Source organism: Delphinapterus leucas, chromosome 1 (genome assembly GCF_059928025.1).
Source record: "Delphinapterus leucas isolate spDelLeu-1000000601 "Yukka" chromosome 1, BTC_Dleu_Yukka2, whole genome shotgun sequence".
NCBI classification, from domain to species: Eukaryota; Metazoa; Chordata; class Mammalia; order Artiodactyla; family Monodontidae; genus Delphinapterus; species Delphinapterus leucas.
This window is the reverse complement of record NC_143129.1, coordinates 94,406,339-94,431,621: the sequence shown is the minus strand read 5'-3', so window position 1 is coordinate 94,431,621 and position 25,283 is coordinate 94,406,339. Positions and strand designations below refer to the sequence as shown.

Genomic DNA, 25,283 nt, shown 5'->3' with positions numbered 1-25,283 from the left:
TCTTTTTTCCCTCCTTCCTTTAATCCATTTCAGTGCTTACTCTGCTGACTTTTGGCACATCTGACACAAGCTTTGATAGTGAAGAGGCTCAACTGTTTATCTAAAATGAGAATTTTAATTGTTCCTAAATTTTATTCTCTCATATTGTTTTCTTTTACATTTAACCACAGATAATTATTTTGACTACATTTTATCTGCTCCTTGTTTGTCTTTTCTATTATAAATGGGGTTTTGAATATGCAATAGTGGGAAGTTCCCTAACCAGTTCAGTTTAGGGAGATGTGTGTGTGCATGACCTTGCTGAAATTGTGCTTTCTTTCCCCTTACTCAGGATGTTTGATGTAGGTGGCCAAAGATCAGAACGAAAAAAGTGGATTCACTGTTTTGAGGGAGTGACAGCAATTATCTTCTGCGTGGCCCTCAGTGATTATGACCTCGTTCTGGCTGAGGATGAGGAGATGGTATGTTGGAGCTTCTGGTAAATAAAAGGCCTGTCTAATGCAGGCAGGAAACGGAAAATAGCTCTTAGGAAGACTTTGTTCATCCATTTACTCATTGAACCAAAACTTAAAATCCTTAATTTTTCTCCTTGTCAGTGTGATTAGATTTTTCAAAATATTGATCCATGCCCTCTTAAACTTACGAGATAGAACAGCACATTGAGTATGTGGGCAGGATTAAGTCCTCTTGTTAGCCAGTCCTTATTCCCACCTCTCAACCTCTAAGAATTATAAAAATGAGGACTGACTCAGCTTTTGTGTTATCAGTGTCTGACTTCTTTTCATGATTGCCCATCAGCACTTTTAAAACTTCTTGGTCTGGGACTTCCCTGGCGGTCCAGTGGTTAGGACTCTGTGATTCCACTGCAGGGGGCATAGGTTCAGTCCCTGGTTGGGGAACCAAGATCCTGCATGCCTTGTAGCACGCCCAAAAAAAAAAAAAAAATCTTTTTGGTCTGTTGTTCATTAACAGTTAATCTACTTTTACTTTTTTGCTACTGACCTATCATCCTTTGTTTCTTTTTTAGAACCGAATGCATGAAAGCATGAAACTGTTTGACAGCATTTGTAACAACAAATGGTTTACAGACACTTCGATCATTCTGTTCCTCAACAAGAAAGATCTTTTTGAGGAAAAAATAAAGAGGAGTCCGTTAACTATCTGTTATCCAGAATACACAGGTAAGGGATCATGAAAGATTTCGTCAGAGGTATACATCTTGAGTCAAAACTTTAGTGACCTTCCTACAGCTGTCTTTTGTTTTGAACATTGTGTGTATCTCCTTATGGAGAGTGTTCACTGGTAGTGGTATCAACATTAAGCATGTGATTAAGACCCCTTAAGTCTAAAGTGTTATTCCAGACATAATTGAGTTTACTGTGTTTATTTTATATTTCTGTCCTCCTCATTTTTTTTTTTACATCTTTATTAGAGTATAATTGCTTTACAATGGTGTGTTAGTTTCTGCTTTATAACAAAGTGAATAGGTTATATATATATATATATATATATATATGTTCCCATATCTCTTCCCTCTTGCGTCTCCCTCCCTCCCACCCTCCCTATCCCACCCCTCCAGGCGGTCACAAAGCACCTAGCTGATCTCCCTGTGCTATGCGGCTGCTTCCGACTAGCTATCTACCTTATATTTGGTAGTGTATATATGTCCATGCCTCTTTCTCGCTTTGTCACAGCTTACCCTTCCCCCTCCCCATATCCTCAAGTCCATTCTCTAGTAGGTCTGTGTCTTTATTCCTGTCTTACCCCTAGGTTCTTCACGACATTTTTTTCCCCTTAAGTTCCATATATATGTGTTAGCATATATATTTCTGACTTACTTCACTCTGTATGACAGACTCCAGGTCTATCCACCTCATTACAAATAGCTCAATTTTGTTTCTTTTTATGGCTGAGTAATATTCCATTGTATATATGTGCCGCATCTTCTTTATCCATTCATCCGATGATGGACACTTAGGTTGTTTCCATGTCCGGGCTATTGTAAATAGAGCTGCAATGAACATTTTGGTACATGACTCTTTTTGAATTATGGTTTTTCTCAGGGTATATGCCCAGTAGTGGGATTGCTGGGTCATATGGTAGTTCTATTTGTAGTTTTTTAAGGAACCTCCATACTGTTCTCCATAGTGGCTGTATCAATTTACATTCCCACCAGCAGTGCAAGAGTGTTCCCTTTTCTCCACACCCTCTCCAGCATTTATTGTTTCTAGATTTTTTGATGATGGCCATTCTGACTGGTGTGAGATGATATCTCATTGTAGTTTTGATTTGCATTTCTCTAATGATTAATGATGTTGAGCATTCTTTCATGTGTTTGTTGGCAGCCTGTATATCTTCTTTGGAGAAATGTGTGTTTAGGTCTTCTGCCCATTTTTGGACTGGGTTGTTTGTTTTTTTGTTATTGAGCTGCATGAGCTGCTTGTAAATTTTGGAGATTAATCCTTGTCTTCTTCATTTTCTGAGGCAAATAAAGAATGATAAAAATCAAAATTTTGTATAAGTATATTCACAAAATACAAGAGTAAGGTGTAGTTACTACACTCAAGAAACTGACATTAGTTGTAGAAAGAGAGAGACACACTTGAAGAATTTCATTTTAGTGTAAAATGTTCATTAATAGAAGAGCAGAAGAAGGGGTTACCTCAGTGGGATCAGTGTAGTCTTTTTCTAGAGGAAATGACACTTGGAGTAAGATAGTAAGAGGATGAACTGTAAATCATCAGGCAGACGGGGGAATAAAAACATTTTAGGAAGAGGAAACAGCATATATGAAAATATGGAGTTAAAAATGACATGATTTGTTCTGAAACCTAGGAGGTATTTGGTATTGATGGAGCTTAAAGTGGTGGGGAAGAGTGGTTGGAGAAGTGGGCAAGGATGCTTGTGGAGGGCATTGTATCCCATGCTGAGACAGTGGGGAGCTATTGAAGGATATTCATTGGGGTACATGATGTAGTAGAAACTGATTTAGAAAGATAATGTGATAGATGTCAATAAAGATAGATAGTAGGGGAGTTGAATTAGTGAGGACTTTCTTAGGATGCAAATAGAAACTTTTGATGAAGATACAGGGATATATCATAGAAGTCAAGGACAAGAATGCAGACAGTTCTCAAGAATGCAATTAGAATTAGGAACCCTGCAAGCACTGTCAAGAACCCTGGGAGCACTTCTTTCCCCATCTCTGTTCTCTCTTCTCTGTGTCTCTCTATTCTTCTCTCTTTCGTTACCAACTTTCTCTGCTGCTCAGTTTATGTGATAAAAGATGGCCCTGCCACAGTTTCTATATCTCCTCCATTTAAAAGACCAGGCTAGACTGGGATTGTTTGGCCCAAGGTTCAAATCCCTAAAAGAGAGAGATTCTGGCCAGGGTTAAGTCAGGCAGAAACCCTTAGTTCAATCAGATGAGGTTAGGGACACAAACATGAGTGCCAGAGCTGTATCACTATGACCTTTAGATCAGAATTGAGTATTTCTAGGAAAGGGGACCTCTTCTTAGCTGAGCAGACACTGTAAATGCTTTATATAGTAAGGTGAAAGGGTGTAGCTAGGGTAAGGAAGTGGGACAAGTCAAAGGTACTCTCAGAGCTCTGTATTAATTGGGTGTCAGTACTGTGATCTGAATTCATATTTAGGAATGTTGGTTTTGAAGTATCTATGGAACATCCTGATGGAGATATCTAACAGATAGTTATATATGTGGCCTTGGAGCTTGGGGAGAGGTTACAGGTTAGTAACAGATATTGATTTGGGATCATGTGTAAATACAACATGGAAATGGATGAGATGACCTAGAGTGATGATATAGAATGAGGAGAGAAAAGAATAGAGTGGGAGTGAATACCAGCCTCTATTGGCAGGAGAAAAAGAAAGGTTTGTATAGGATACAAAGAGAAGAATCTGGAAAGCCAAAGTATCAAAAACTAAGAGGAGAGTTTAAATAGTGAAGAGTGGTCAACAATGTCATATGCAGGTAAGTAAATACATTTTGAAAAAATGGCTTCTGGAGTTAGCAGCCAGGAGATCATTGACTGTTATGGAGAGCATTATCAGTGGAATGATGAGAGCAGAGCCAGGACCAGTGAGTTACTGAGTGGGAAGTGAAGAAATGAAGACAAGTGTAGCCTCCTCTTGAGCAGCTTAGATTACAGGGGAAGGAGAGATCTTTAAATGTTTATGAGCTTAGAGGTAAGATCCTACAGCAAAAGAGAAGTTACAAAAAGTGGATGTAATTGATGGAGCAAGATTTGTAAGCAGGTGGGAAAAGAAGGAAGCAAAAGTCTAGGTAGGATGAATGGGTAAACAAATTGGTATATCTGTACAATGGAGTATTATTTAGCTATAAAAAGGAACAAAGTACTGATAATGCCACAACTTTGATGAACCCTATAAACTTTATACTAAATGGAAGAAGTCAAACAGAATAGGTTATGTTTGTGTGATTCCTTTTATATGATGTATCCCAAATAGGCAAATCCATAGAGACAGAAAGCAGTTTGGTTGTTGGTTATTAGGAAATTGGCACAAGGGGAATGAGGAATGATTACTTAATGGGAATGGGGTGTTTTTCTGGGGTGGTGGAAAAGTTTGAAACTAGAGAGAGGTGGTGATTGTATAGCATGTGACTGCACTAAATGCCACTGTATTGTAAACTTATTGCATGTTATGTGAATTTCACTTCAACTTAAAAAAAAAAAAGTATAGATGGAGCAGTTGAATTTTGAATCAAAAGGAAGACATCTCTAAGACCAAAGATACAAATAAGTGCAGATATAGATAACTTTTTAAGTGAGGTGGTGGGCTAAAAAGTTGAGATGTAGTTTAAAGCCCCGTGGCCTCTGTTTTCTTAGGGAGTTTGGAAATGTCGTCATCTGTTCAGAGGGAGGAGGGAGGTGAGAGTTGGGTAAGTTGATGGAAAGTATCCAAGTTTCAGAATGGGAGAACAATCTTACTTAAGACAAGTAAAGGATTGACATTAATGTTTCAGCTGGGAATCTTCACACATAGCAAAGAGTCCTCAATATCATGTCCATTTTTGGGTGGCGGGGGGTAGGGTGAACTTCCAAGCCTATCTTCCATTGACTTCATTCTTAAGGATTCTCACAGTCCTGATTTCCCAAGTATCAATACCTGTTCCTACCAGACAAAAATCTGGTGTTACGTGTTTCAAACATCTGTCTCCTTTAATTTACAGAGGTTCTGCACATCTCAGTAAATCTATTTCAAGCACCTACCAAGCTATCTTCCTTCTGTTCTTTAAACAGTCTGTTTAAATAATAGTCATTTCTTTAAGCTTTTCTTTGTTATTTAGTCATCTTTATATACTTATTTGTTGATATATTTTTGTCATGCTTAACGTCACTGAAAATAGCCCCTAGTTCACAGGAATAACTGTGTATGCTGTCTTTGTTGAGTTTCCCTGGCTCTGCAGACAGTTTCTAAGGCTGTTCTAAAGAGTCACAAGTAGATAAGATTGTGTAGGAAGCAGGCGATTAAGAGTGTTAATTACCAATGTTGTTGAAATAGGGTTTAACTTTGGGTCCCCCTCTTTGAAGAAATAACAGATTTATTAGGGTATAATTCACATACCATAAAATTCACCATTTAAACTATACAGTTCAGGCCCCTTTCCCTTTTGCATCTACTGGTGTACCTTTGGTTATTTAAACTATTTCCCTAAGGCTCTGAGGCTAAGTAAGCTCTGTTAAAATTGCAATGATTTTGAAAAGAAGCATGACTTCCCCTTTTGAATTGTTTGTTTCAGCACCACTCCAAGGAGCACAAGCTCTCTGACCTTTTAAACAGTTACGTTCTTCTAGAAATGCATCTTCCTACTTCCCTAGTTTCCTTTTATGCTTTCTAGATTTTTTAGCTAAAAAGTCTAAATAAAAGGGAAAGAAACTTAAAGTTTTGTTTTCCTGGATCTTTGTGATAATTTTATTTTACTTATAATGAGATTCTGCACTCAAGAAACATGTAATGTTTATAGAAAAATAGAAATCTGTTTATTTCAACTGTGTTATATTTCCTCTCTCCGTAAGTAAATTGTGATGGCCTGACTCAGTTGAGTCCGAGCAGCTGTTTCAATTTGAACTGAGAATATTGGGTGTCTGCCTCAGGTTCCAATACGTATGAAGAAGCAGCTGCTTACATTCAGTGCCAGTTTGAAGATCTGAACAGAAGAAAAGATACCAAGGAGATCTACACCCACTTCACCTGTGCCACAGACACCAAGAATGTGCAGTTTGTTTTTGATGCTGTTACAGATGTCATCATTAAAAACAACTTAAAGGAATGTGGACTTTATTGAAGAGTGTGGATGTTAAATAGAAGGTAAAACTTTGAACAGTTTAATTATAGTGCTGTACTGATGTCTCTTGACTTTGTAAACTTTTTCTAATTACAAATGTTCTTCTTTCCTAGTTATTACAGTGTGGAGTGTTGAGACCAGACTTCTTTTGCTGTCTCATTGGGCAGCTGCAAGCATGAACGGGACCAGGGAATGGCAGCGGCATGCAGAATCTTAGTACTCTTTAGCACAATCTTCTGTATTAGGGAACTCTTAATTGACATGAGATGCTAAAGTCAGACATTGGAATTGGAACAACTGTAAAGTATGATTTGATCATGAAGACATCACTTGGATTTCACAATCTCAGATGTTTAGGGCAGATGTCAAGTTGAGGTGCTGCATTCCAGAACTTCAATATGTAGCTTACTCTTTTTTTTTTCCTTCTCGACAAACCACCAGTAGTTCATTTTTTAAGTTGTTTTTTGTTGTTTATTTTTTTTAATCAAGGGAAGAATAACTTCACTAAATTTTATTTCTTTGTAAAAGAATCTTTATTAAAACACAAACAGTCTTAACTATGCACATGATGTGACCAGATCATCTTGAAAATTTTCCTCTTAGTAGGAACTCTTTGTTTTTAACTCTTGGTATGGTCAGAATATAATATTTCCATAATTACTTAATTCTTTACAATTATTGGGGCTCTAATTATAGCTTTTTTGGATGAAATTTATGTTACTATTCCTGTTCAAAGTACCATTATGGTTTCTAAATGGTAATTACATTGAAGAATTCTGTAGTAAGATTCCAGCTCTTTTTTTAAGCTTATGGTTGAAGGTTAACCTGGTTTATGCTGATTACCAAATTACTAGATAAATGCTGATGTAGTATGATAAAGTCAGCTTCTTGGATACAGACGCACCCAGGGCAGCTGCCAGTTAGAAATGCAAATTGCTAAATTCCAAACAGAACCAGTGACTTTGCTGCTACACATCTGCTAAATTGACCACTTCAATTCTTGCTTGTCCGTCTCAGTCATAGGGAGTTCTGTAAAAGATGCCCCTTGTTTTCCATCTTCCATTGGCTTTTTCTGTTGGGAAACATCTAAAGTGTATTAACAGTGCATGCCTTTACTTTGTAAACGTGGTGCCAAATCCCTGTTTGCCATTGTTTTTATTGTAGCAATGTTCATTGTAGTAATCCTTAGTCAGTACCTTCTTTTGCTGAAACTATTGATTTGGGGACTTTTTTTCCACTTTGTTGTGTGTACAGATTTTAATCTGTTATAGTTGGCAGCAGTATTAAAATGGTGAGTAAAGAGTCCAGGTTTGTTCCTGTTTGTAACTAGTCCTTTCTGGAAGTATTTTCTTCTGTTGTTTTTTGCCCCTGCTGTGTGCTTAGGCCTTTGTCTGAGAATGGGTTTAGGTAGAAGGGTTCCCTGAAGGTGTTAGTCTTTTGGTGTAATAGTATTGTTGAATCTTGGCCTGACTGAGCGTGTTATGTCATATCTGTGTTAGTGATATGCAGTCAAAACTCATTTTCCAGATTTACATTTTGGTTGTGTGGAGAGCTCTATTTACCTCAGCCTGCAGGTCCTTTTGTACAATGTACAGCAAATGTCATTAAATATTGAATGGTCCATTAGGGGAAGGCAAATGAAGAGAATGCATTTTGAGCATTCCAAATCAGTAGTTTGAGTAGTGCCTTTTGGGGTCCGATCTTTTTGGATTGGATTCTATTTCATCTTTTGATGTGACCTTTCACTAGTTTTAAAAAAAAAATGGTTGGTGGTCATCAAAGCTGGTTCAGAAAGCAAGCCACAGCACTTCAGTGCCTTTATTGGTAGTTTTTTTTTTTTTTCTTTCATGGGAAAAATACAACTCTACAGATGGTATAACCGTATTATCTAACAGTTTTTTTTTTTTTTAGGATTGGCAAAACTGGATCTAAAAGAAAGAAAATTATCAGCTTCAATTGGTGATTGATTTGTGCCCACAATGTAAATAGGGATAGTTCTTGTTCATTTTGAATATATCTTTTCCTTATTGTATTGTGTGATATAGGATCATCTGGAAATGAGAACTGGTAGAATGTTGGTTTAACTGTAGTCTTTCTATAGTCTGGGCTAATGGGAATGCGTTGAGAACACAAATAAGGGATAATCCAAAAAAATTAATACTTTGAAATGCATTTTGTATTTTCATTTGAATATGTCTGTCTGATATGTTAATTTTTTAGCCCTTCTGTCAATGAAAAACAGTAGTTCTCCACAATTTTGCCTCTATACCATTTACATTTGTCCTGTGTTTACATGAGGATCACCTCCTACCCCCCCCATGCCAAATAATTTATCAAAATGCACATTCCTTAAGGACACAGGGACACAGTTTCAGTCAGTGGTTTTCAAATATGCCTTAAGTCAAAATCACCTGGAACCATCTCAGAGATTGACTCTTGGCTGGTGGGCTGGCATTCTGTAATTTTAAGAAGGTGATTCTGATCATCAGCCTTACAAATCACTATTGTATCAATATTTTGAATTAAAAGGTCTTTTCTTACAGCAGAGCCAGAATGTGGGAATGGAACCTCATATCTATTAGCCTGGAGAAAAAGGATTGATGTTTGTAATCAAAGAAGTGAAAAATTGCCTGTGTCTTTTTGGTGGAGAATACTGGAGATTTGTGATGGATCATGTTTCAGAATTTAGGTGCCCAGTCTTTGGACCACTTAAGAAATCAGCACATCTAAGAAAATTAAATTTTAACAAATAACGAACAGTAAACAGACACTAGCAGGAAGGATTGTAACAGTACCTTTATTTTGTTGACAGTCACATCTTCCCCACCTGATTAAAACTCTGGGCTGTAGAATTGCCATCCATTAGGCTCTATGTAGAGAGGAAGTATTCTGCTCCTTAATGGCCAGTCTTCCCTAACCTTATAATTTCAGCCTTGCAATAGATTTCACCTCCTGGCATGAAAATTCCAAGAATTTTTACAGTTATTCATAAGTGGATCTTGAAATGTCTTTTTCACCGTGGACAGTTTGAATTCTAAACCTCTAGTTCAGTGTATCATACTGATGGGTTGTTATTTTTCACAAGGTGCTACATTCTAAGAATAGATGGACCAAATTTTTAAAAGCTGTTTTCTTCCCTCGTTTATTTTTTATTCTCTTATGTATTATATTTGTGTTTTATTATATGCACATTATGGAGTATTTAGGAATAACTGCTGGTTCTTCTAATTTATTTGCCCACCTGTTATTCTTATATCCTGGCCACTGTTCTCTGATTTGTAGCTGTGGCTTTCTTTGGGCATTGCTTGCCTGACCTCACTAGTTACTTTTTATATTTATCCATTTGCTTAGCATAGTTCTGGAGTTTCCTGTTGCAGAGCTCCTTGCTGTATTGGCAGTTACATATAAGGGAAAGTTAGTCTCTTATCCAATTAAAAACCTGTCTTTGATTTTTTCCCCTTCTAGATGTTCAAAAAACAATAGCCCTCTACTCACTGATATTACCTGTGAAATCTTTCATATGTGACACTGACTTTAAGAACAAAATTATCTCAGTTTCCAAGTACTGCCAGGTAATTTTTGTGTTCCAGTTTAGACTTCAAAGTACAAATCAGAGATCTGACCTGGACCAGCCACAGCTCTCCGTATAACTTTATGGCCACCAAACACAAGAGAAAACCAGGCTGCTTAGAGGCCTGGAACTGAAAGTTGCTCTTACTATGAACTATTAGAAAGTAAAAGATTTAAGTGAGGCGTACTGGAGAACTAAGTTCCAGGATGGTCAAGATCCTTGTTCCTTTACCTTTGTTTAGGTTTTAAATCCCCATTCCCACCCCCAGTTTTCTCATAACCTTTTATGAGTTACTTCTGCTGAGGAAAGCATATTTCAGAACAAATCAGGGCAGGATGGTTATTTTCTGATACTATGTCAGGCCTACACCTGGCTTTACTCAAGTCTCTCAGGAATAAGAGATAATATGGAATATTATGCAGCAGTAGATACCTGAGGTGCAAGATTAACATACAGATTCTCTGGCTAAACTCTACTCAATTAAAATGTCTGAGCCAGGTCCTGGGAATACGTTTTTGTTTTTTTTTTGCGGTACGCGGGCCTCTCACTGCTGTGGCCTCTCCCATTGCGGAGCACAGTCTCCGGACGCGCAGGCTCACGGGCCCAGCCGCTCCACGGCACGCGGGATCCTCCCGGACTGGGGCACGAACCCATGTCCCCTGCATCGGCAGGCGGACTCTCAACCACTGCGCTACCAGGGAAGCCCGAATATGTATTTTTAAAATAAATTCCTCAGGTGGTTCTGATGCAGCTAACCTGGGCCAATATTTGGGGACAACTGAATAGACCTTATATTAAAGATCAACCCAAATAGTAGACAACATCAAAATCACTAGTGAATGACTAAGTTATTTTTTATTTGCTATTAAGTATAAAGCACCTACATGACTTGAAGTGCCTTTCACCCAGAAAATTAGTATGAGGACTGTTTGGTCAAAGAACATTCCTACATTTTAGACAGAGTATTTCGTTTTTATAGAAGATTAAGGCAAAATAAGAAACTTGGGGTTTCCAAACTTTTGTTTATTTCACTCCATTTATTTATTCAGTGAAAATTGAAAGATATACCAAAGTAAAGATAAAATCCTATGACAAAGGTAACTATGTGTAATAACATGAATATTCATTTACAGTTGGTAGATAAAAGAGCAAAGCTAGCTATAGAATGAAAGTCTTCTTGAGAGGGTTTGGGAAGGGGTAGGTAAGGGGAATGATTGAGGAGTCAAATATAATATAAAATCTTTGTATGCCCAGTGGTATATGTTCTCCCTTCCTGAAATCTAGTGGGAATCAACATGGTAGTAGAAATAATCAAATATTAGTAAACATACTTCTGGGGTACACCATCTCAGTGTGTTAGCGTTCACTAAGCTGTGAGATCTTTGACAGCTGGCATATTAAGTTCTGTACAACCTGGTTTATCCTGTCTTCTTACCCTCCACCCCCACCCCCCAGCCATATTCCTTTGGGTTATCCAAACATTTTTACCGAGAGGCTTGTTTATATGTAAGAGAAAATCCCAGTAGACATAACAAATCATAAGAAATTACCTGTTTTTTCTTGCTTATGTAAGATGAAGGTCCTCAGCCTCTTATGAAGTTGGAGAGTTGCTTGATGTGCTGGGTTCTGGTCTTTTCCCTGCTTCCAGCTAGCTATGAAGTCTTTCAGTCTTATATCCCTCATCTAAAGACAGACTAAATTATTTCTTCTAGCTGTGATATTCTATGGTTCTGATCAAATAGAAATAACACATTTAAAAGTGTTTTGTAAATACTCTTTATGATACTCAAGATTGTACTCCACTGCAAAAACGGTAACCTAAGACAATACCAACAAATGTATTCATTGTAGCTGGTTGTCTTTTCTCAGCATCACTTTTCCCATATTCATTTCGAAAACCTGAAGTGAAGTTCAACTACAAATTACCCTATATTTTGCGAAGCAGGGTGAAAAGGTCTTTGTTTTGCATTTAAATCCAGTTCTTTATTTTCTATTCAAACTGGTGCTTACTTTTCCATGACCAAAGGAAAGAAAAGTTCCTGCAGTCTGCAGTATATCTGTTTGACCTCACAGAGATGTCTTCACGCGTTTACCTAGCAGGATCACCAGAGGCTCTGGCACACTTGCAGTCCCTGGCCCAACACTGAAGTCCTGCTGGAATCTGTGCTCCGGGCGCTGTGCCGGGTAGAGAGGGAAGTGGGAGGTAAGAGCTCTTCACCCTTCACCACCTTCTCCACCCAGCATGGCCAGCACACTTTGGTCTACGGCACATCTCCAAGTATAGAGTGGTTTTTGAATGCTGTTATTTTTCACCTTGGGGATGGGGCCACCCAGATTTGGACTATTTGGGGTACGTGATTTTTTTTATCAGAGTAAGAACTGTTACAAGTAAATGTGTCTTTTATAGTTATACTGAATTTTTAGACTGAATTTTTGTGCTGCTTTTATTCCTCCTTTAATTGACGGAAACATAAAAGCACATTTCCAATTATATTTTTTCCATTTTTTATTGTGTTAAAATATACATAACATAAAATTTACCATTTTGATTATTTTTAAGTGTATAGTTCAGTAGTACTAAGTACATTCACATCATTATACATCACCACCATTCATCTCCAGAACTTTTCTCATCTTCCCAAACTGAAACCATACCTATTAAATAATAATTCCCCATTTCCATTCTACTTTCTGTCTTTATAAATTTGACTACTTTAGGTACTTCATATAAGTGGAATCATACTGTATTTGTCCTTTTGAGTCAATCATTTTTATAAGAAAAAAAAAGCAACTGTCATCAGATTTATATGAAATGGAACTTAATTTACATTTGGCTTACTTTCATCAATGTCTAATCATGCAATGCAAGGGAAGTGTGTTACAGTCTCTGCCCTCTAAGAACAGAAAATTGTACCTTAAACAAACAAAGCTATTTATACTTTTACTGTTTTATGCTAATTTCACATTCCATTTTGAGACCAATTTGTATTTAGTGTGGAGATGATTTTGTTAAATATGATTTAGAGATGGCATAATTTAAAAATGACCAAGGATTTGTTTGGGAATAGAAGGAGCTTAGGAGAATGAAAAAATTGACTTTGATGTTATAGTGTATGGTGGGCTGTTGGTATTACGGTGCATATAGAAAGACCACTGGCTTTGGATTCAGAAGACCTGTTTTGGAGTTCTAGTTCTGCTACTTCCTAGCAGTGTGATCTTGATGAAGACTCTCCACCTCCCTTGGCCTCAGTTACTTATCTGTAAGTTGCTAGTGGACCTGGAATATTTTAAGTTTCTTCTAGCTTCATCGTTTTAAGAATTAAGATTGCAGTATGTGAAAATAGGGTTGAGTATTAGTTTCTGACCTATCTTGTTATGAAAAAACAATTTCTGATGATATAAAATTCAACAATATAGTGTAAATTTAAAATGAAGCAAAAGAAGACAGATATAGACAGCAGAGTGAGTGTATGGCATAATTTTGGTTTTAAGCTTTCTAACAGCTGTTTTATGCAAAGAGAACTTTTCATCCACACAATCAAAATGTCCATGAGATAAAAATAAGCCAGTTGGGTAGGAGAAGTACCAGTGGAGTTGTCTCTAATAGTATGAGGTTTGGGAACCATCTCTGGGCCTGACAAACAGTAAAGCTGTGGTAAGGATTAATGCCTGTTTTTTGAAGCTTATCCAGAACATTTGAAGTCCTCTTACCTTTACTCAGAGAACATCCCAGTGTTGGCTAAGAGCTTCAGGAAATTGTTTTGACTTTGTTCTAAGGAACAAGAGAATGGATGACCAAGGCCCGCTGTTTTTATTCTGTGTAGACTCACCAGAAGAGTTTTAGCTTGAAAATATTGTAAGATGAATAACCATATCCTAACTTCAGTAAAGCAGCTGTAGAAGTGTTGCCTCTAAGTACTGCTACTTCCCCATCCAGCCTCAAAGGTAACCTTTTTGCAAAGTGCATATAGGGTGGCTTGTGTGAATTTGTTATAAACCAGTTAAAAGTTGGGATGTCTACCAGAGCAAAAGAAAACTAAAATACAGCCGTGTTTTATTCTGCTAGAGATTGTTCTACCAGAAGACCTGTCCCACTGGCTTTGTTTTCATGCTAGTACTGTAGGGCAGGTTCTATATGAACATTAATAACTGAGGAGCCTGGGTTGGGCTTTTACAGTTTGGCCCATAGCCAATTCCTGCCTAGAGTCAAAGATCAAGGAAAAGTGAATAAAAGAAGCAAATAATCTGGCATGATTTGGGGGTAGGTGGGGCTACCCTACTTGAAGGTAGAATAAATGGGAAAAGTTACATCTGGGCCCTGAATAGATAAAATCATAGCTATAGCAAAGATTCTTAACCTGGGTCTTCAGAACTCCAAAGATAAAACTGGGTTCAGTATGTTGGTTTCCTTTGTAATTCTCTGAGTTTTATTTTATGCATTTTTAAATACTCTGAGAAGAGGTCCATAGGTTTCATCGGACTGCCAGAGGGATCTATGATACCAAAAAAAAAAAAAAAGACTCAAAGCCCCTATATGTTGAGTTAAAGCAAAGAGGTTAATCTTTGGAGCGTGCCCTTTAGTATAGTCCCTGAACAGTGCTTGGATGCAAGAAGTCTTACCCAGATTTTTTTCTTCGGCTTAAGTTTTTTAATCGGCAGTGGGCAGAGTAGTTTTCCTTATTTTTCTGGTAATTCTCCCAAGTTGGTTTCTCTTCAAGGAATCAGAAAGACTATTAAATGAATCCAGTTTTAACAGCTGCAAATGTATTCTTCAGTGTATTTCAAGCTCATATGGCTCTCTAGTATCAATATTGCTAGTAGTAGCCTAAGTGTGAATGTGTATTTTTGGCAAGGAGCAGATATTCATTTTAATTGACACTTTCTTTTATATACTAAATCTTGGATGCCCAGAGCTTTCCTCACTAGTAGTTGTAAATGCTAAATCTATACTTGACTTCACCACCTCCTGTCAAGATAAATACAAGCTTTGTTTCCCCCCAAAGGAGTTCAGGGAATAATTTAATTGTTGGCCTGTTTGGGCAGATGTTGTTTTCAGCCAGGCATCTCATGGACCCAACTGCGAAGATTTTCGGTGCCTAAAGCAAAACAGCTGCCTTTTTTGTTCTCCTGAAACATGTAGTGGTTGAAACAAGGATTTTAGGATTGCTCACTTATTCTAAATTCTGTGATAGAGAAGTGGCAGCAATAAAATCATTAATACTCCAAGTGGGAGTGTGTTCTGTCCTCCAAGTTTATTCAGAACGTGTCTTGTATAGCTGATAAAGTTACTTACAGGGATAAGTATCCCTATGCTTACAGAGATATAGGGAACACAGTCTTTTTGGCAGTTTGGGAGCAGAGGGATAATCTGTGCTTAATAAAAATCATTTTTGGGAATCCCCTGGAGGTCCATTGGTTAGGACTCTGAGCTTTCACTGCCGAGGGCCGGGGTTCAATCCCTGGTCGGAGAACTAAGATCCTGCAAACGGTGTGAGCGACCAAAAAAAAAAAAAAGCCTTTCTGGATGTGTACCTTAGAAACTAAGAAACTCACATCTTCTATCTGGTGATTCAGGTCTCTGAGCTAAGGCACATAAAGGTCTGTTAGTAAAAAGGGGTGGTAGGTTTAGTGAGGTTCTGTTTTTAATTAGTTTTTTTGCAGACTGCAGGGAAGGTTTGCTTTTTTGTTTGGGATAATTCATCTAAAAACCTGGTGTTGAATTTCATAGATGGGAGCTTTTATATAGGATTTCTTTCTGTCACTAACCACACAGCTTTTATGTGCCTTCCCCTCCTTCAGTTATGTTTGTGATCATTAGAATAACCCTGTGAAGTAGTATAGAGAAGTTATCTTCATTTTATAGATGAGGAACTCAAGGCTCAGAGAAATGAAATATTTACATTTTTGTAGTAAGTTGCAGAACCAGTACTGGAACCTGGGTCTTCTGACTCCTGGCCTTGCATTCTTTAAACTGTACTAGCTATCCCACTTTTAAAAGAACATATGAGACACAATTGCAATCATACCTACTCCATCTCCAAGGGAGAATGGATGTATTCTTGTCATGGTATATTGACCTAAAATTTTCTGCTTGAAATTACCCAGATTCTGAACCTGTTTATAGAACGTATACTTGAGGAATGGTGAGAATTAGAAGAGTCCACAGTCCTTGAGGTTTTCTTTGATGATAATATCTGTAACTGCATCAAATACAAATTTGACATTCTGGGTGTCTGTGGCACAGGTCATGTGACTGTAGATTTCTTTGACATCTTTTCTCATGTTGAGGTCAAGGAATTGACTCTTGATATAATTCCCTGCATCCTCGTAAGAGTTGTTCCCTGGTTTTCCAGAAAAATAGTGAAGAAGTGGGATAAATTAACCCTTCTTAGTTGCTCACTTTTTAAGTGACTCACTTGATCCTCGAAATGTTGTATTAGACAGCTGCAGTTGGGGGCCTATTTTTAGAGGGAGGGCCCTCTCCTTTATTGCACTCCAGTGTTTCTCACTTGAGTTGAGCAAAGAAATTGAGGAGAGAGGTGTCTCTATGTCTCCACCCTTGGTTTCTGGCAGTTACCATCTGAACAAGTCGGTGGGTCTCCTGAATCTAATGTCTGCTCTATTCTGGAGACATCTGAATTTAAACCTCTAACTGAATGCTCAACTTTCTCGGGTTAGACATCCAAATATCACTTGGACATTATAAAGCTCATAAGAGGAACTGAATATTAAAGGGATAAGGGATCATCAACTTGGCAAAGTAGAGGAGTTTCACTTACTACTCCTTAAAGACAAGTTCCTTTATGTCTCCTTGGTATAGGAAATGAGGCAGCCACCTGTCATTACTATGAAAGAATCGCCTCCAGCCCCTGGCACTTACCATCATACTCTGGAAAACAAATGCTGAGATGGACTTTCTTGATTTTTTCCTCAAAGAGGTCCTTCTTGTTGAGAAAGAGGACAATGGAAGTAGCCGCAAAGAACTTGTGGTTGCATATACTGTTGAACAGGTGCAGTGACTCATGCATACGATTCTATTAAGAGGAAACACCATCAGAGATATCAGGTTGGGCTTATGGGATATCTGTCTACTTCCTGTTCTTGCTCCCCTTGAAGAAACCAGTGTTCCAAATGTAAAAGGAAAGATGGGGAACAGCTTTTCTCTTTTTTAGTGTGGTAGAGTAGAGCCAAAGAGATCTGACTTCCTTCTAATCCTCTTTATATCACAACTGTATGATTTTGGGGAAAGTCCTGAGCTTTTCTGAGTCTCAGTTTCCCTATCAGGATTATTATGAAGGTTAGATGAGATCATGTATGTATAGTGTCCATGATAGTAGGTGGTGTATAGGTGTACAGTAAATGTTATGCAGATCTTTGGCAACCAGGGCACAGCTTAGGATTTTGATATCCCTAAGGGCTGCTGATTCAGGGTTGAAACTGGGCCCAAGTTAACATGTCCACATACATCTCCAGGATGATTTTGATAGGCTTCTGTTATAAAGTCCAAGATCTCAGTTCAGGCAGGAACATAATAGGGATTATTTGGCCCTTGTGCCAAGTGGTAAGGGCTAAAGAATTTCCCAGTGCCACAGCACAAGCACTTCTGCCTTATCTTCTTCTCTGATTGCCACTTTCAATGAGTGAGAAGTAGTGCTGTAATCTGCAGAGTCCAGAGGTTACCTAGTGCCCCAAACCAGCCTATTGTTCGGGAGTAGACCTTTAGGGTCTTGAAGTGTGCTATTAGCTGACTTGGGCTCAATCTTTTCACCTAATAAAACTAGTTAGTAGCCTTTTCTCATTGCTAATACTCCTATAAAAACCCTTTAAGGCCTTCTAGACTTCAAGGTTAAAGATGGAAGAGATCTTGGAAAATGAATGGCCCTCTAAGACATTTTGGCTAGAAGATATTCAGAGTGCTCTAATGTGAACCTGAACTACTAAGGAGAAGGGAGAAGAACTGGAGCAGGGAATAGAAGGATAGAAGCTTTGTCTTCTATCAGTAAACTGTGGGCTTCCGTTTACAGAGCAGATGCATGTGTAAAATTGGCGTTTTCCAGTTTTTCCATCGGTGGCCTTTGACATGCCCTGTCTTAAACTTGGAAGGTACCTGGGTGGGCTGACACTGTTCCTGCAGAGCTCCTGTCTTGTAAAACTCCACAGGCTCAAGAGAACCACCCTCAGGTAGTTCTCCAGCTGCCAATTTAAGTGGCATGTGAGAAAACTGGTTTGCCAGTCTCTCTGTAGTCCTGTTGACACTGAGTATATATTTAGGCTTCCAAGTGAGGTTAGTATGCAACCCCTCTATCATGTTGCATGTTGCATACACATCGTACGTTGTTCTTTCTGCTCTATCATTTTCACCTCCTATCCTTTACTACCATAGGCAGCCTGGGAGACTACTAAGTAACTCCTTTGCATTGCGAAGTTAATGATCACTTATCCCTTTAATACTCAGTTTCTCTTATGAGATTTTTGATGTCCCAAGTAATACTTGGATGTCTAATTGGAGACCAAGCTCTCAGTAAATCTGGAGCTCTAAAGTGCTAACCTAGAACTTGCAGAAGAAGAGGTTTTCTTAGAATTATTTGCTTGAGACATTGGTCTGCTAGAAGACTGCTAGACTATTAGTGTTAGCTGAAATCACCCAAGTTGGGGTAATGGAGTGACACAAAGTTTAGAGGAAAGGTCACAGGGGAATTATCTATCAAAGCTGCTTGGTGCAAAGGTCACTCACCACTTCGTCATCTTCCACCAGCACCATATCATAGGCACTGAGGGCTGCACAGAAAATGATGCAGGTGACTCCCTCAAAGCAGTGGATCCACTTCTTTCTCTCTGATCTCTGCCCTCCCACATCAAACATCCTGAGAGAAGAAACACCTGTTTTCAAACGTATACCTAATGTATGACCCACATGCACTTGGTGTTTACCCCACAGAGGTGGCAACTTTGGGGCCAGTTAGCAGTAAGATGGGAAGTGGAAAGGAAAGGGGGAGAAGTAGGAGGAAGTCAAACTGGGCTTTTGTGAAAGCCAAGAAGCATACCTGTGTCCCTTTTTGGGTATCTGACATGCTCCCAGGGAACCGTGTACTCACCTGAAGTTCAAGTCTTTGACAGAAAACTTGGTCTCAATGATGCCTGTGGTTTTGACTCTGGATCGTAGCACATCTTGCTCATTAGGGAGGTAGTCAGGGGCTGTAATTCGGTCTAATTGATTCAGGTAGCTGGAAAAAAGTGATTGGCATTGATAATATTAAATTTTCCACAGCCAAAGTCAAGAAAGGTGAAGGGTTTTACCCAAAGGCATATAGCTAACTTAGTGATAGAACCAGCCTAGAATTCATATTGTTAAATATAGGAGTCTTTCCTTCAAACCCTCTTGTGTCCTTACGAAAGGAAGTGTGGGATGGGCTGAGGGACAAGCCCATTTGGGGCAGAGGTTCTGTCCCATTTAAGTCAAGTCAGATAACTTTTCCTTGTGTTTCACCTGACTACAAGGTTTTCTAGACCCTTGAATGAGACTTGGTGGTTTAAATGGGTGCCAAAATTCCATCAAGAAGCAGGAGTAGATTAAAAGAGATTTTAGAAATATATGAGATGTGAACCAGTGCAGTGCATGGACCTTTATATCCTGAATCAAGTTGAAGGGAAAACATTTGAGATAATTGGGGAAAATTGAATGAACACTGACTTGGATATTTGATGACATTAAGGAATTATTAAGTATTTAGATGTGATGATTATGTTGTGATTCTTTTTTTTTTAAAGAATCTTTTATTTTTTAGAGATAACATAGTGAAATTTTTAGGATGAAATGATATATCTGGAGTTCACTTCAAAATATTCCAGTGGGGAATGGAGATAAAATGAAACAAGAGTGGCCATCGGTTGGTAACAGTTGAAGCCAGGTGATTGATTGTATTATTCTGCTTTTGTATTTGTTTGATAGTTACCATTAAAAAGTAAAAAAAAAAGGCAGATGTGAAGTGAGAGGACTGAGAGAAAGAGGGAGGGCAAATTAAGTATATGCCAGACATTTTCACATTTAAATTCTCATTTAACCTCATAAACCTTCAAGTTTCATATCCCATTTTACAGATGAAGGAAAAATCCAGAAGAGTTAAATAACTTGTCCGGGACAAGAGGCATTGTGGTATATTGTAAAAAAACATTCAACTTTGTGGACAAATAGACCTGGATTTCAATCCAGCCTCTGCCATTTATCTATATGACTTTGGGCAAGTTAATTTTCTTCTCTGAACCTCAGGTTTTCCATCTATAAATAGGACTAATAAAAAATACTATCTACCATAAAGGCATATTAATTGAAAAGGTGTACCTAATGCACTGAGCATTGCCTAGGCCTGAGTGAGTGAGCACTCCAGGGATAGTAAATGATAACTTTATTATAAGATTAGGTGATAAAACGGGGGCTAAACCCAGGTCTGTTTGCCTCTGAAGCTCATGCCCATCTATGATATCATGCTGTTTGAGGTAGGATTGATAAACTCTGCATACCTTATCTTTTGGGGACCAACTTTGCATAGCTGGTACTCTCTAATCCCTGACCAACTTTCTTTGGTTTGCCCTGGCAGTTTGTGTCCTGTGCCCTGGCACCTTGACATAAGATGCTGTGGGTGAAGGAGATTTTCATTTTAGGCTAGTGGCTTAAGTACAGCCTGTGTTGCCAGCTAGAAATTTCAGCCCTGAGAGGGCCATGATGAATCATGCCTCCTAGGAGAATGCGTGGCAGAACTGCAGGGCTGTATTAGTGTTCATGATTCTGAAAGGAGAGGCTACGTGTTTGATTTAAGAAGGCAGGGGCTGAGGGCTGTTAAACAGAGCACCTCTGTTTTGAATTTTGAGTCTTCAGCTTTGTAGGCTGCAGTGAACCAGTGTAAAGCAATACAGAGTGGTGGGAACTGTGGCAAATGTCCCAATGTAAAGGCATTAAATTCAAAGCATAGTAAAACACTGCCCAAGCCTAATAAGACAGGCATGCAGCCTGAATTCAGTCCTTGGGTCTCCAGCTGTCAGTGCCTAAAATTTTCAGCTGGCTCTGATTTCTCCTAGAAGGTTGCTGACGCCTCATCCCACCCCCTCCCCAGTCAGAGTCTTACTAGGATGCCGAGTCATTGAGCTGGTACTCTGCAGCTCTGTCAAAGCAGGCTTGCACCCCACTATCCTTCCACAACTTCTTGATGACCTCCACCAGCTCGGGAGGCATAGTGCCCTCCTCAATGGAGTCAGCCAGGTTGTTGAGCTGTCGCCCATCATCCTGTAAGGCAGAAACCAGGATGAGAATTACACGGGAGTAATGGCTTTCCAGGAGGCTTTTGGGAATTCTGCTGAAAGTAAAGCATTTTGCATTGCAACCAAAGCCTAAGGTGGAGATGGTGTCCAGCAAAGATTCTAAAATAAACACTGATTAATTTTTGAGGGTGCTTCTGAGATGCAGAGGGTGGCCAATATATCCAGTCCTGGGATATCTAGTGGATAACAGAGGTCCCAGGGGCTTCCTCTGTGGTGTTTCCATCTTCCATCCTTAGTCCAAATGTGAGTGTCCTGCCACAAAATGTGGGTGCTCTGCTGCAGGGAGATTGGAAGTTTAAAGACCAGATTGATCATGAAATGGACAAGATGATAGACAGGAACCTCTCACCTTTGTTTTTTCAATGATTCAAATCTAGGAAAAGGACAATAACTGGAACTAGGAATTTGGCTTATAAAAGTTCCACAGCCAGGGCAAAGAACCTGAGGGGAACAATTTAAATGGTAAAATAAGACCAAAAGGCAGAGGAAGCTGAGAGCAGATTTTTTTTTTAAATCAACATTTATTATAAAGGTAGGAATTGCATGCTTTGCTAGGACTGAAGTAAAAAGATTTAAAGCTCAGCAAATGGGATTTTAGCTACATAAACTTTTTTATGACCCATGTTTCCTCATAGCTCGGCCACTGGCCTGTTCTCCTCATTAGCCTTTCCTCCCACCCTTAACCACATAGCGTTAACCACGTACCACACAGCTTGCTTCAGCAAAGTCAACGCCCAGCGTGGGCATAGCCCGGATGATAGCCAGGACGGATTGTAGCACATTCCCATAGATGATGGCCTTGTACTCCAGGCATTCTTCTGGTGAATAGCCATCCTGATGAATGATCCTGCAAGGAGGAGACACACAGCCCTTCGTTGGACCTGAGTAACCAGACCTAAGGGATTGGGACTCTGGGAGGATTTAAAGGGTCATAAAAACCCAATCTCTCTATTCTTACTGCTGTCCCGAAGTGGAGAGTGAGGGACACGGGGCATGCAGATGAGGGACATTGGGAATAAGATCCTTTATATCCTTTACACCTGGGTTCCTTAAGAACCCAGATAAAGAGCCCTTTATCCTCCATGCTTCCACTGGCTCTACTGACGTCTTCACCCTACCTCAGTCCTTTGGGGCTTTGTTCCTACTCACTTCATCTGTTTGACGATAGTGCTCTTTCCTGACTCCCCAGCACCTGCAGGGAGAAATGCTTATGCTTCAGATTTCCACCGGCTCTCCCCAACCCTCCAGTAGATGGCCTGTGAGAAGTCTAAGCCACTGCTCGCTTGGGAGCCTTGTTAGGGGAGAACACATAGGGATGATTACTGCCCCAATTTCTGCCAGCTTTGAGCTCAGGCCATTTGATCTGGAATTAGAGGAGAGTTTCTCAACCTCTGCATTATTGACACTTTGGGCTGGATGGTTCTTTATGTGGAGGGCTGTCCTGTGCATTGTAGGGTGTTTAGCAGCACTCCTGGCAGAGGCCAATAGCACTCCAGTCTTCCAGCTGTGACGACCAAAAATGTTCCCGACATTTCCAAGTGTCTTGGGGTGGGGGTGGAGATGTACAAGATCTCGTTGAGAACCACTGATAGATTCAGGGGAACTCCTTTAACACATTTGTACTCTATTTTTACTCAGGAGAGTGATCTTGGGGTGAGATTGGAGAAAGCTGGATCACCTCACTGAAATACTATTTTTTCGTTATCTTACTGTTTCCATTATTGACTAAAATGTTCTTAGATCCTCATTCACACCCCACTCTCCCTCTATCAAAGACCCGCATACCCTTCAGCTCTCTCCCCCACTCTATACTATCCCTGATGCCTTAAACCAACCCCCCCCCTCCACTTATCCTGTGCTTGGTCCCTCTAAGCTTCTTACCCTGAATATAGAAGAAAGCTGCTTAGGCTTAAAAGATCTCTCAGGGGCCTTGCCGTCTCTTTCCCCTCTGTAGCCTCCTGGGCTCCTTGGAGTCTGCTTACAGAGATGTGCTCTTTAGTGTGTCCTTAGGGCCCTGCCACAGATCGGCCGAGGGAAAGGAGGTGCCTTAGTTTGGGGCTCTAGTTCCCAGGTTTGGAAACCCAGCCCAGCCAGCCAGTCTTCTGCTATAAAGATCCTACCTGCTCCAGCTTGCCTACCTCTGTACTACCATTGGGGTTTCTTCCTAAGCCAGGTGTCCCAAACTCTATTGTTTTGGCTCTGTTTACAGCCATGATCAATTTCTGACCGCCTGAGGTGCTTTTCTTTTTTCAGCACAAACCTGTGATCTGCTTAGGAGCTCATCAAGCTGCTGAGCCTCCCATCTGGCAGGGGCTTTAGATAAGGCAGCTGCTGAATAGAAAGCCAGGAAAGGACTTCTCTACAGACTCCATTCGTCCCCACTCAGGGCTCCCCACTTCTAATATTTTTACAAATTTTTTTACTGAAAGCAAGGGGAAGGAACCAGTATACTTGCTAAGAACCATTAGGCCGATCCTTGGCACTACATGACACTGATTATATGGTAGGACTTCTGAGTCCACTGTCCTCTTCTGAGTCCTTGACTCAGAGTTTCTGTTTGTAGCTTCAGTAAGTGTCTGCAAGCCCAGAGTTCATGATATTTGCTGAGTTGTTAGGTGTTAGGTTTGGTTAAATTTGGAGATGGGTGGGTGCATCCTGGCCCTCACACACTATTCCTGGTTCAAGGAAGAGCAGAACAGTTCCAGAGTAACTTTGGCATTCTGCATCTCATTGGGGTGGCTGTGCTCAGCCCTAGAGCTCCTGATCCCCTATCCTGAGACTGGATGGGGAGAGGAAAAATGACCTTCCATCCCTCCTCCCCACACAGTGGGCTAGAACCCACCTACCATCCAGGATAAGCAGGAAGGAGCAGTACCTTCTCCTTCTCTGGCCCATCTTCCCATCTCGCTCACCCAGCAATAGCAGCTTGACGGTCTTGGCTTCCTTGTCAGCATCCTCCTGCAGCTTCTTTTCTAGCTCTTTGGACCTCTTGGCCAGTTCTTTGTCCTCAGCACTGGCTCCACTCCCCATCTTTCTGCCGTCTCCTCCTTGGTGGCTTCCTCTGGCCCTTAAGCTTCTCCTCTAGGGTTTCCTATCTGAGAGATGGAAGATAAGGAAAAAGTAAATTGGGATCATGTATCAGTTTCTTAGTCCTCCTAAAAAGCCAGCCTGTAGGGAGCTGGGTGAGGGAGTGGGCTCTATATTCTTGTACCCTGCCTGTCTTGCCTGAGGCTACGTACCCCAGCCAGAGACCTACTTAGTCTAGGGATTGTAGCCTTTATATCTAGCAATGTGATGGGTTGAGCCAATTAAGAGCTCAATATGACAAAGGGCAAAGACCTAGGGAAATGATGTGCTGGATTCTGACACAGGAGGATAGGATGCAGTTGCTGGAACTCTCTGGAATAAGATAATGGTTGCCCCATCCTTTTGAGGGACTTATCCCCTAAAAGTCTCTTCCTTCTTAGATTCACTTGCATCTTAGAGCTAGAGATTAGAGACACAAACAGAGGAAGCTTTCCCCACGTTGAGACTCCAGATTACACAGCTTCAAGGCACCAACGCACACTCTTCCATCATAGCAGGCCGGTCCTGGCAAGGAATCTTTGTTTGGGGTTTACCCCTTTTTGGAAAGATTAGAAATGTTTTCTCCAGCTCTTCCAGTGGCTGCTGCACCAGGAAGCTATTAGCGTTGTTCCTTTATGTTGGCTCATCTCTTTATACGTACTCCTGTTATTAGCACTTAATCACTTCATTATTGTCTGTTTTACAGATGGGTTTCCTCCAGACTGAATTCCTCCCCCCGAAGGTCAGGTACCAAATCTGATTCATCTTTGAATCCTTCAGACCTTGTGGTTTATTAGTGGATCCTCAATGAAGTTTTGATGAGTGAGGGAAAGAAGGAAAAAGGGTATGTGGTAGAGAGAACGGGGCTGCTTACCCACTAAAGCCACCTGGGACCTAACTTGACTTGGCAAGTGAACTTTGCTGGTATTCAGTGTAGAGGGTTTGTGCTGCCTCACATAACAGTGCTTCCTTGGGAAATTAGACTCTAGCCTCTGGCTCCTC

At 40.0% G+C, this 25,283-nt stretch overlaps 2 protein-coding genes across 3 annotated transcripts in view; one reads left to right on the top strand and one right to left on the bottom strand.

Annotated features, from left to right (window-relative positions):
• The window catches only part of GNAI3 (G protein subunit alpha i3), a 38,921-nt gene extending 30,335 nt beyond the window's left edge, over window positions 1-8,586 (top strand). The window contains exons 6-9 of one of the 2 annotated variants that reach the window (XM_022584140.2): window positions 332-461; window positions 1,028-1,181; window positions 6,141-6,354; window positions 6,445-8,586. In XM_022584140.2, the coding sequence (XP_022439848.1) occupies window positions 332-461; window positions 1,028-1,181; window positions 6,141-6,331 (475 nt within the window). In that variant the 3' untranslated portion in view covers window positions 6,332-6,354; window positions 6,445-8,586. Of the gene's footprint in view, window positions 1-331; window positions 462-1,027; window positions 1,182-6,062; window positions 6,355-6,444 lie in introns of those variants that run through there. The other variant, XM_089918481.1, reaches the window with a different exon arrangement.
• A 7,198-nt stretch (window positions 8,587-15,784) lies between these two features.
• Window positions 15,785-24,502, bottom strand: GNAT2 (G protein subunit alpha transducin 2). The gene is made up of 8 exons (XM_089918490.1): window positions 24,062-24,502; window positions 22,365-22,407; window positions 21,921-22,062; window positions 21,023-21,180; window positions 18,998-19,126; window positions 18,637-18,766; window positions 16,783-16,936; window positions 15,785-16,243 (listed from the first exon to the last, which is right to left on the bottom strand). Exons 1-8 carry the CDS (start codon window positions 24,243-24,245, stop codon window positions 16,053-16,055), a joined length of 1,131 nt encoding a protein of 376 aa, XP_089774616.1. The 5' UTR covers window positions 24,246-24,502; the 3' UTR covers window positions 15,785-16,052.
• Window positions 24,503-25,283: the final 781 nt, after the last annotated feature.